The following is a 12,153-nucleotide window of genomic DNA, read 5'->3' as shown; positions in this document are numbered from 1 at the left end:
GTGATATAGTAGGTACATAAACAGTTTTAAAGTTTAGTAAAAGTTAATGCATTTAACTATTATATTTAGTGAAAAAAAAATTTAATTCTTATAATTTTAATAGAGTATTTAATAACTTGGACTACATGTAAAATGATATTTACTAAATTTTCAATTATATTATTCAAAAAACATTTATTACCATGTTTAGACGAGTTATTTTTTAAAGATTTAGGACGAAAAAAAATAAGTCTAAAATTAATTCCTTTATAAATTTATATGATCTTGTATATAAATTAATCTATAAAATAATTTTTATATGTAATTTTTTAAAATTTTCATTGTTTACTTATATGATAATTGTTTTTGAACAAGTCATATATGACTTAAGAGGCTGTTTCGACATTGTCACATGAACAAGTTGGTCCGATACTTCAGAAGCCATGTGACTCTTGACTCATCTTTATTACATTTTATATTTTGTTTATTGAAAATTACAAAATACTTGTTTATATTTATATTTTATTTAATGAATTTTATTTTATAATTTTCAACAAATATCAACAACAATAAAATTATCTTTAGAAAGTCTGAGTTTTTGGTATAGTTTCCATGTAAAACAAAATAAGCACAGAGTTAAAGTATCATGTCAAACCAAAAAAAAAAAACTTGTCGGAGGGCGACGAGAGTGTCAAAGTTACAGTACCAACAAGGTCACGTGGCCATTACTAAAATCATTCGATGACGCAGGTTGAATAGTCTTAGTATTTTTGAAATAATACATAATTTTTACTTAATTTTTAAAAGTGTTAAAATTAAAAATTGCTTTTTTATTAAATAATACCATTGAGAAATTAGTACGTTAAAGTAAAATTTGTTCTGTGATGTCCAACAAAAAAATTAAAGTTCAAAGTCCGTAGTCTTTCGGTCATTTTTACAAATATCGAAATTAAAAATTAAAAGAAAGATGAGAAAAAATTATGCAGAAATATTTTTTTATATAAAAATATTTATTTATGTTGGATCTGTAACGTCCCATTTAATTAATAAGCGAAATTAAAGAAAACGTCACACAATATTGGTACAGTAGCGTAGTCCTGGGGTCCTTAATACAATCCCGACAAAATCCAGGCATACCACGATGTCAAAGGAAAACTGAATACGAAAACCACATAGAGTGTAGAGTAGAAATACATAAAGAGATACATGGGCCATAGCCCTAAAGAAAACATAAAGATAACTCCAGCCCAGATGGCTAAGCAGCGAAATCACCATTCCCTTGTTGACCACGAGGACCTCGCCCATCTGCTCCCATCAACCAAGTCGATGATCATCGCAAGGAAAAACGACCACATACAACACAACCATGCAACAAAACGGGTAAGCTAGAGCCAACACATATTCATCATACAGTCAAATACATTATCATCATCCCATATCCATATAGCAACCAAGCATGTCATGACTCTTCGTTCAATACACTACGACTCGACTCGACTCATCCGGATACGTATAACTTAGTCGGATTCAGCGGATGCTTGCACTTGTGGTGGATACCCCTGCTCGACCCTGAGCTGCTCATCTCCGAGCTATGTGTTACAAGTGTTACGATGAATCAAAAATCTCTCCCACCACAAGGTTAGCCCTTAATGAGTTTCAGGCCTCCTGCTACTCCCACCACAAGAGTCAGTCCGCTCTAAGTGAGACTAACTGGCTCCTCGGAGCGTCAGGATGCAACCTTACCTTGAATCCTTACCTAGTTATACAGATGGGGCACCACCATGAACACCCACTAGCAGGGGCCATGGAATTACGTCCCGACCACTGAAGCGCGACCCCGGAGGTCTCACCTAGAGACCCCAAGGAATTACACGCTGACACGGACCGACGTTCGTAAATCAGCAATAAGAGAATAATAAAATCATATTTTTCAATTCCATATCAACCCTTGGAGTTTAATCCTCATATCAATCACATCCCAAATCCATACCTCTGATCATCACCGCCCCAATGAGTCTAGGGCCTCGTCTCATATTAATCACGTATCCCTTTAGTTTCAAACCGCATACTCATTTCATATGTTAAGTCCCCACCACACTCATCATTCATTATTTATGAATCATGTCACGCATATATAGCAACTCATTAGGCATATATTCATACATCAGTACATGCATCTTATCATAGTGGTCATATCCAACCAAATCCAAGCACAAGAGAACAAAAAAAAAGCAGTCCAACACCACACTGTTTCGCCCAAACCCCTCGCTCAGGCTGAAGGGTCTCGCTCAGGCGAGACAGGCTCGCTCAGGCGAGCCCCCCTTCGCCTAGGCGAGGGCTCAAGGAAAACCAGGGCCTGGGCAACACGGGATCTCGCTTAAGCGAGATCCCTCTCGCTTGGGCGAGTTGCCTGCTCGCTCAAAAGTTGAGCGAGCCGCCTGGGCGACTTTTCGCGCAATAAACCTAGGCGAGCTCCCTGTTTCATCTCGCCTAGGCGAGATGGACTCGCTTGGGCGAGATTAACAGGTCTCGCCACTGTTCTTCACTGCCACAGCCATGTTTATCAAATCCATCAAGCATAACAAGCATTTAATCACACCAAAACGAAGGATTCATTCATGAAATCATTAACTCACTCAAGAACAGCCAAGACAACACCTAAAAGACTGAAACCCTAACTTCCCGTACCTGGACAAGCTAGCCGAAAACCTCGACACCCCAAACTGTGGGGGACGAACAGCTTCTAGGAATGGACTCGAAGCTGGAGAGCAGCGTGAGAATGGGTCAGTTCGGAACCCTAACAACAACTTACGAAAAACAGACCAAGGAAAGGAAACTACGAGTCCGAGAGCACTTACGTGAGCTAAGAACGGCCAAACGGAAGGTGGACTGTCAACACGGTGGAACCCTAACGGAGAGAGTGCGGCTGCGGCTCTAAGCACCAAGGTAGGAGAAATCTGAAAAGTGGGAAACTAGGTCAGACTCAGGTGGCTTTAACTTTTGGGCCAGCCCTAAGGCCCAATAGCTCAAGGGCAGCCCTTAAAGCTTTAACGCAGAAAAGTAAGGTGGATTTTCATGGGCCTTACAGGATCTCTAATATTTCGAAGCATTTTATTTTATTTTTCTCTTCGCATTTTCTTCTTGTTTCTTTAGGTGATATCGAAGATAATGATGTTGTTGCTACGTGGTGTTTGCGAAAGTTTTGGAACTTATTTTTGCGGTCTAAATTGATAATTGTGAGTGTTACATGGTGCTGAAGACTTTTCTTTGTTTACATTGGATTTTGTGAATCCAAATACATTAATCGTAGGTGATTATATTTTTACTATAAAATTTAATGGTAATTGTTTTTAAAGATTTTAATAACAATAATTTATAAATGTTTTCAATAATTTTGTCTTAGGTATAATTATTGATTTGGTCCCCTAATTTTTTGAATTGGTCTAATTTAGTCTCCGAATTTTTGAAATGATCAATTTAGTCCCTGAGTTTTTGGAAGATGCAATTTGATACTCTTATTTTTTGAAGTGATTCAATTTAGTACCTACTGTTATATTTCAGTTAACGTCGTTTGTGCACTGGTGAGTGTCACTGTGCAATCAAATAAAAACATAAAAACGTGAGTAGAGTTGTTAATTGGGTTTGTTTGTTTGTTGGGTGTAGTTAACATTATTTTAGTCTCTTTTTTTATGTTTTCTTGATCATGTGTATTCAGTATGGTATTAAGATTAGTTGTTTAATTTGTTGTACAGTGTTCATCATTATACAAACAACGTGAACTGGAATATAATGTGAGATACTAAATTGATCAATTTTAAAAAATAAGAGTATCAAATTAAATCTTTCAAAAATTTAGAGACTAAATTAAACAAATTAAAAAAATTGGAGGAGAAAATCAATAATTATACCAAAAGTTTATTGTTGTTTACCGTTTTGTTTCGTATCAGCCAAAATTTTATTGTACCATTTTGGCTATGATTTTCATAACGACATGGTTATTATATGTAAATTAATATTGATATGTTTCTTATTTTAAATTTTGATTCAAGTTTAAATTAATTAAATTAAAAAAGAAAACATAAAAGTTTATGTCGGTTCTAAGTAGGTCTATGATAAATTGATATTGTCCATATCCACCCACGTGACAACGTTACTTAATATAAAATGTCAAAAATATTTGACATAAAAAAGCCTCTTTATAATATTCTTTCCTCAATATCTAGTTTTAATTTGCAACCATTTTCAGATATAAAACCTTTTAACAATATACCATATTAGTCAATTCATAATAAGGTAGTAGTTGTAACGAATACAAGTAGAAGACAAATACTAAAATAATGGTAAATTTTAATAAAATATTTTTTAAAACTATTAGTTGACTATTTATTTTGAAGTCATTATATTATTTTAATAATATTAAATATTTATTGGTATTATTATTTATGTAATTATTTACATATTAAAATATAGATTTGTTCCCTGTATTTGTTTAGTTGTCTCAATTCAGTCTTAATACTTTTTGTTTTCAATCAAATTCCGAATTTTATTAATTTTGTTCGATTTATTTTTTTTAGCAATGTTGTTTAAAATTAATGATAATGAATAATGACCATTACTTATTTTTTGTTTTTTTATTTTCTTTTAAATAACTTTTTTTAATTTTTTTAATTTTTGAAAAATGTGTACATGTAAATTCAACCATGTGGCACATGTAAGAATCAATATTTTATATTGAATTTGTTCCTTATATTTGTTATTTTTGTTCAATTTAATCCCATATTTTTGTAAAATGAAATAATTTTGTCTCTCTCCAAATTGAAACCCAAATTTAATTTTTATATAAATATTATAATAATATTTTTATTACATATTTTTTGTTTAGAGTTACAATTAGTTTAAAATTAGAACGAATATGGTAAGAAGGAGGAGTAACACCATTGATATAAAATTTATATAACATTCATATAAAAATTAAAAATTTGGTCTCAATTTGAGGAGAGACAAAATGACTCCATTTATAAAAAAATGTGACTAAATTTTGAACAAAAATAATAGGACTAATTTGAATATAAATCATTGGTTCTAACACGTGATACATTGCTAGATGTAAACATTTTTTCAAAAATAGAAAGAATTAAAAATTAAAAAATAAATAAATAAACTATGAAGTGACACGTGATGGTCACAGTTCATCATTATTGATTATTTAAAAGACATTAGAAAAAGAATTTAAATTGAACAAAATTAACTAAAGTTGGACTTGATTGAAAAAATATATATTAAAATTGAATTTACACAACTAAAAAAAGACTTTTAAACTTATTTTAATAACATAAAGAGTGATACTTTTAAGATTTAAATTAAAAAATAACAAACATAAATACTCAAAAAAATAAAAAGCCGGTGTTTCGAGGTTTGAAAGGGGAATGTCTATCTTTGAATAATATGAATGGTTGAAGTTTAAAAAACTTACCTAAAAAAAAGTTTTCTTATAAAGAATATATATATATATATATATATATATATATATATATATATATATATATATATATATATATATGAATGAATTTATATGTAAATTTGTAGCTCTTGATAATAAAATTAAGTAACCAAAAATATATTTAATTATAAATAATTATTTTTATTAATTTAATATTCTATATACTTAGATATAGAATTCTTTAGCAGTATTGTTAAGTTTTCCTAAATAATGTTATTGATACACATTATTATGAATTTTGATATTTTGACTAAATTCACATTTCAAAATTCATCTATCATTTACCATCACACAAATATTTATTAAAAAATAAAATAAAATAAAATAAAAATATATATCATCACACAAATATTTATTAAAAAAATAAATAAAAAATACAAAGTATAGAAAACAATACAAAAACCTGTAGTAAAAATTACGCTTCACCGAAATATATAAGTTTTTAAACTAAGTTTGAGTTTGGTAGTTACACTGAAATACACTACCTTTTTCTTTATGCTTTCTTTTACTTTGAACACTTTTCAACAATGAAGTCCTGTTTGTGGAGCCACAGTGCCTCCAAAAGCATTTGATTGAGTTTTATGTGTTGTTTGTTTTTATTCAAAAGAAAGCAAAAATAATTATGCAAGCAACTTAATGCATCTTTAATTAATATTCATAATCAATTTGTTCATATATAGTCAATCAAAACTTTTAATCACTTCTCCATTTATTCTCATACTTTGTTTCTTAATATCTTGCATCTATTTCTTCACTTTCTAGATATTCAACAATTGTGTTGTGTGTATGTACAAACTATTTGTATAGTCAATAATATAAAAGGAATATGAAAATGTTAGGCTTTGACTCGTCTTATTCAATTATTTAATTGTTTTGGGATGTGATTCTATCATTATTTATAAATTAATTTTATAAAATCAAATAGAGTTAAAGTCTATTTTTTATAAGAACCTTTATTATTTGTTAAATTTATTATATTTCATCTCACCCTTAATATATATATATATATATATATTAACTTGAAAATATGTATTAGAGATTTGATAAAGATAAGATGAATTTAAAAACTGCTCTTATAAAATTATGAAAGATTAAAATTCATTATTTCATAAAATTTATATTAAAAATTCTGCTCACTAGAGATCGTTTGTTTTGTAATTAAGTTATTTTTATGTTCATAATTTTGAGTTCTGATTCTACTGTTATAAGTGGTTCAAGATTCAATGAATTACACACAACAAGTATTTATGTCTTCTGTTTTATTTGTATATGATTATGTTTTTTTGTTCATAAAATTGTTGAAGTGCTTCATTGAAAGTTTATTAATTTTTCACTTTTGATTGTTTTTAATGACAAACAATTTAATGAATATTTTAGTTACTCTAGTATTTTTTTATTTTTTATTTTTGACTTTCAACTTAGAGAAAAATGAGTTTGGTTTGAAAAGTATATTATTCATGATTTTATATTAAAAAATTGATATTCACGAAATCAATCGAATTCAACATTAAGCAACTCATTTTTAGTAAGCAGATTTAATGATGTGCAGCCGAACATAGAGCTTCTAAAGGCAAAGATATAATTAGTGATTAAATTAAAAAAAAATTATACCGTAAAATAATTATACTCAATACAACAACTTGAATTCTATTAATTTTATTTATATTTTGTTAATAATTACATACGCATTTTATTTTTTAATAATTGTTTTATATTTATTCAAAAGAAAATTAATATTAATATATAATTATTATTTTTAAATTAATTTTTAATAATAATTAATTTAATTAAATTGTGTATGGTTTTCATTATGTATTTGTTAAAAAATATTAATGTTAATGCATAATTAATCTTAACGAAACTTGATTTTAAATTTACAAAATAAAATAAAAAAATAGAAGAATGAAATACGTCCTTCTATAATTAATTTTTTCCTTTCAATAAATATTTATAGCAATTATTATAAACATCAATAACTCTCTAATCCTCATTATATAGTTATAGATAACGTTTTGCCATACATGTCCGGCTACTACTTTCTCCACCCCCACAATTACTAAATGCATCCTCATAATTACTAATTGCACCTTCCATTTATAGGAAAAAGACTAAATACTCTTCATCATTACATCACACTACCGTCATCGTTGTAGAAGAGGAGAAAAAAAGAAAAAGAACGTAAAAAAAAGTCGTCCAAACAAGCTCTTACTAAAATATATTTAACGTGGGTATTTCAGAAAACTCATTCTAAAAAGCATTACATGTATTACGAAAAGTTTTTCAGAATATTTGTTTCTAAATGCATTTCATATATTCTGAAAATTCATTTCTGACTTGTTCCTGAAAATTTTCAGAAGATATAATCTAAATATTAGAGTAAAATGATGATTTTAAAAATTTGGAGAATATGCGAAAAAAATTGTAGAGATGCAGGGAGAGTAAAAACCAACATGATTTTGGCTACTTTAAATTTATATATCGATAGTCAAAAAATAGTTTTAATATACCAATAAACAAAAAATATATTTAATCTTTCAACAAATGGAAACAAATTTAATTTCAATTTTGTAATATTTCTTAAAAAAAAAACTGTTCAAAATACAACAGACAAAAGCCCACTTTCACTGTCCTTGTAATATTTGTCTACGTGGATTATTTCTCAAAATAACTTTATATTATTAGGTCTAAAAGTTCAAAACTTGTGAGAAAATCCTTAGAAGTATCAAGTTAAGAATTTTAATTACTAATACCTAACAAAATATTACAAAATTCTTGCTTCGTTACTAAAACCTAACCCCTCTTGATTTTGTATATACCTTCCTTTTCTCGCACTCACACAAAGGTATATTTCCTTCAATGATAGAAAACTCTTCCTTTTGTTAAATCACTAGCTTTTTTATGCTTTAATATTATTCTTTTTTTTCAAAGTTGAGGTTGAATTTGTGAAGCTTTTGAAATGGAGAATGAGAACACAAAGCAAAAGATGTTTGAGAAGTTTACATGGACGATTCAGGACTTCTCTAAATTGGACTACAATGAATACTCTGAAGAATTTTTCCTTCATGACCATTTATGGTAATTTGGTTCAATTATGTTGGGTTATGTTTCGTATATTATATATTATGATTATAGTCACGGAGAGATTGTAGTTTGAAGGTTTTTGACATCATTTTAATTCCAAAATCTTAAGACAATGATGTTACGGGCTTTTGATTTTATATAATGTTTAATTTTGTTTATTTTATCTAATGTGAAACTTTGACTCACACTTAAACTATTCCGAACAAATAAGTGTATTATATATTATATATTATTTGACATGATTTTAATAATGCATTTTATAACTTGTTTTCAGGAGGATTCTGATTTATCCGAGGGGAAACAATGTGGATTACTTATCAATTTATTTAGATGGTGGTGGGAATGTCGAAAATTTGGGTGGGGCATGGTACAAGTTTGCAAATTTCAAGTTGACTTTAATTAACCAGATCAACCACAAAATGAGTAGAACAATGGGTACATTCTTCTCTCTTTTCACAGTTCAGTATAATAATATGTTCTTAAACTGAAATATAGTGCGTATTAGAAGCTAATAATGAAAGTAGTTAAAATCTTGGTATAATTAATGTTAGAAATCAATTTAAATTTAAATTTATAAATTAATTATAATTTTTTATTGATATAAATTATTTTAGATATGAATAGATTTTAGTTTATAAAATAGTGTCTAATTTAGTTATTTTAGTGATTAATTATTTTTTGTTTTTAAATTAATTATTATTTAATAATTTCTTTTAATGAGTTCTCAACAATGACTTACCCAATCATATATAACTATTTTCAAATTTTCTCATTCTAATAATTTTTTCGATAAATTATAATGGTAAGTTTTTTCATATAGTAGACTCTGTTACACCGTGGATATCTGTAGATCATATATGATCTATATAGGTCTTTTATTAAAATATGTAATTTTGAGCCTAAGATGTTTAGTTAATGGATTTTATAGATTTTATTAGCAGAGCTGATTAACATAGTTTTTAATTTTAGTATACATCATTCAAAACTAAAAGTACAAAAATACAGATGTAATACTTATAAGTTATACAAATCTATAATAGGATGTCAAAGGGGGTCACGTCTGTCAGTCCCTCAAAAGAAGAGTGAATCGGGTTAGAGTTTCTAACCTGTCAATCCGCGGTAACCCGTCCTATCTAGCCTGCTCATTTGGCAGGCCAAAACGGGTCAGTCTGCCTTGGTCCGCCAACCTTTTTTTTCATGTTTAAAATTAAAAGTAATAATATATATATATATATATATATATATATATATATATATATATATAATTTATAAACAAAAAATTAAAAAATTTAAAAGAAAAATTAAAAAAATAAAAAATAAAAAAAGTGGCATGCCAGCTCATCCAGAGACACAGGATGAGTTACAATATCTAATCTGTTTACTGGTGGCGGGTCAGTCTAGCCTGATCCATTTTTGATGGACCACGGGTGGGCCGGGCCAAAACGGGTTAGACTGACCCGTTTTGACACTCCTACCTACTTATGTGTGTATTAAAGAGAATATGTCAAAGTTTTTGTGTTAAAACCAAATTAAGAGGAGAAACTTAGTAGCACGAAGTTTCCAAATTTCAAATTAGGTGGTTTACCCTTTTTTCTCTACAATTCCTTTTTATTTGTGAGTTCCGTTCTTGTTTAATGCACATAAATCCTTCTCTATGTAGTGATCGAGCGACTTTTGATATATGATTTTTTTTTTCCAGAAACTGAACACCTATTCAGTGCCAAAGAGATTGATTGGGGTTTCTTACAATTCATACCTTTATATGAACTTCATAACCCTAACAATGGATTTATAGTAAACGATACTTGCATAGTTGAAGCTGAGATTTTGGTTAGCAAGTTAAAAGAGCAAAATCAAGTAGATCAAGCACACAATAAGACCAACGATAAACCTACCAAACATATTGATAAACCTTTACCTCAGGAAACGTTCACAACATTTGTTGAGCTAATGGGTTTAAAGGATATCCAACAAGATTTTATTCCATTGTTAGAAGAAGTTTGTGCACAACATCCTTTGCTTATTAATAGTCAAAAGAAGAGAACCCTTATGTATGTTGAATGGGCATTCACAGCTTTGGGTAGAGTTCTACATTTTCTGAAGACTAAAAAGGTGAAAGATATGAACGAAGATGCATGTAATCATCTTCAAAATTTATGGGAGGAACTTGAGACATTCAAATTTGATTTGACTTGGTTGGAACCTCATGTTCAATCAGCCTTGAAAATGAAAAACTACGTGGAGAGAAGTGTTCAAGTGAAAAAGAAGAAGGAGAATATTTGTGTTTTAGAGAAGGAAATAAAGATGCTCAAGGAAAAAATTATAGAAACAAAGGTGAATCTTGAAATAACAAGAAGAGAATTGACTAAAATATCTGAAGCCTTTGTAGAATGTGATTTGGATGATGGGTTAGGATATGGAGGACGATAAATTTGTTAAAAAGTTCATTGTATATGTATTATGTAATTTGTCTATGAAATGTTTAGAGGAAAATATTTGAATATGATTGTGGACATTGACAATGTGCATAATAATTGAAAATTGTTGTAACCTATCACATAATGATATCCTTAATGATGTGTGAATTTGTGATACATCTTCCAGCTTTTAAGTTATTATTGAAAGACTTTTTTTATGTAACATTTTTGAACACTTGAGGTAAAATTACCTCTCAAAGAAGAATTAATAAGTTTTAAATATATTTGTTTCATGTATACAATTTGACGAAACTAACCCTTGAACTAATATTTTTGATAAATTTAATGTGTAAATTTTGTTGTGATTTGGAGATCCTAAGCCTTTGAAACCAAATAAGTGGTGATAACTTGGGGATCTTTGTGTAACTGATGTAACCTAAAATGATTGATGTACTGGATGTAATTATTTATTGATTAATGAATCCTCTTAAGTTATAAATTTATGAAAAAATTGGATATAGTTTGTGAATTTAAGTGAACTAGTATAAAATTTTGTGTGTACTTGATCCTTGTGAATTAAATAATCTATTAGTGCATAATCAAATATAAAGAGTTTAAGGTTCTGTTCAATCTTCCTTTAATGTCAATTTGTTCTATCAATAATTTTGCATGACTTTTATTATTAGGGACTTAATTGAAATTTTTTAAATTTATTAGGAACTCGAAACATAATTAAACTTTAATAAAATTTTCAATATAATTAAGATATTACTTTTTATATCCATAACATTTATACAAATTTTCTCAAATAATAATTTTATTTAACCAAATGGATTTTGTTGTTGTTTTAGAGTGAAAAAAAAATTCTTGCATCAAATCCTTGGACAATTATAATTTTATTATTTATTTTAAATTTCATAATTATAAAATTGTGATTTTAAATTGATTATATTCCAAACGTGTAGGGTTATTTTTTTTTATTGATTTTTATAATTTAGTTTATAAAATTTAAAGGTTCTATCTCATCTTTAACTCGGTTAAAAGTATTTAATTTTCAATAAAAAATATGTTAACATTGGTGTTTTTGTTTAAATAAGAACTCTTTGAAACCAAGGTATGTGTTTGCTACTTGAAAATGTGTAAATAAATACGTCATATGTTAAAGGATAATATTTA

The 12,153-nt window shown here is 28.2% G+C and overlaps 1 protein-coding gene and 1 long non-coding RNA gene across 2 annotated transcripts; one reads left to right on the top strand and one right to left on the bottom strand.

Annotated features, from left to right (window-relative positions):
• Positions 1-1,246: 1,246 nt before the first annotated feature.
• Positions 1,247-3,049, bottom strand: LOC114189639. The gene is made up of 3 exons (XR_003605703.1): positions 2,838-3,049; positions 2,668-2,740; positions 1,247-1,284 (listed from the first exon to the last, which is right to left on the bottom strand). It is a non-coding gene; the product is annotated as an uncharacterized LOC114189639 (long non-coding RNA).
• A 5,327-nt stretch (positions 3,050-8,376) lies between these two features.
• On the top strand, positions 8,377-11,146 carry LOC114192505 (MATH domain and coiled-coil domain-containing protein At3g58270-like). The gene is made up of 3 exons (XM_028082245.1): positions 8,377-8,554; positions 8,835-8,995; positions 10,260-11,146. The coding sequence occupies exons 1-3, from the start codon at positions 8,436-8,438 to the stop codon at positions 10,988-10,990; spliced, it is 1,011 nt and encodes a 336-aa protein (XP_027938046.1). The 5' UTR covers positions 8,377-8,435; the 3' UTR covers positions 10,991-11,146.
• The last annotated feature ends 1,007 nt before the right edge of the window (positions 11,147-12,153 follow it).

The sequence above is a fragment of the Vigna unguiculata genome, chromosome 7, assembly GCF_004118075.2.
Source record: "Vigna unguiculata cultivar IT97K-499-35 chromosome 7, ASM411807v1, whole genome shotgun sequence".
NCBI classification, from domain to species: Eukaryota; Viridiplantae; Streptophyta; class Magnoliopsida; order Fabales; family Fabaceae; genus Vigna; species Vigna unguiculata.
The sequence above is the reverse complement of the archived record's forward strand: the minus strand, read 5'-3'. Positions and strand labels throughout refer to the sequence as shown.

Bases quoted from the DNA above. Each gene is read 5' to 3' on its own strand.
- LOC114192505 (XM_028082245.1), top strand. From the start codon at position 8,436: ATGGAGAATGAGAACACAAAGCAAAAGATGTTTGAGAAGTTTACATGG. The intron at 8,555-8,834 runs GTAATTTGGTTC...ACTTGTTTTCAG, and splicing joins TTCCTTCATGACCATTTATG to GAGGATTCTGATTTATCCGA. The intron at 8,996-10,259 runs GTACATTCTTCT...TTTTTTTTCCAG, and splicing joins CAAAATGAGTAGAACAATGG to AAACTGAACACCTATTCAGT.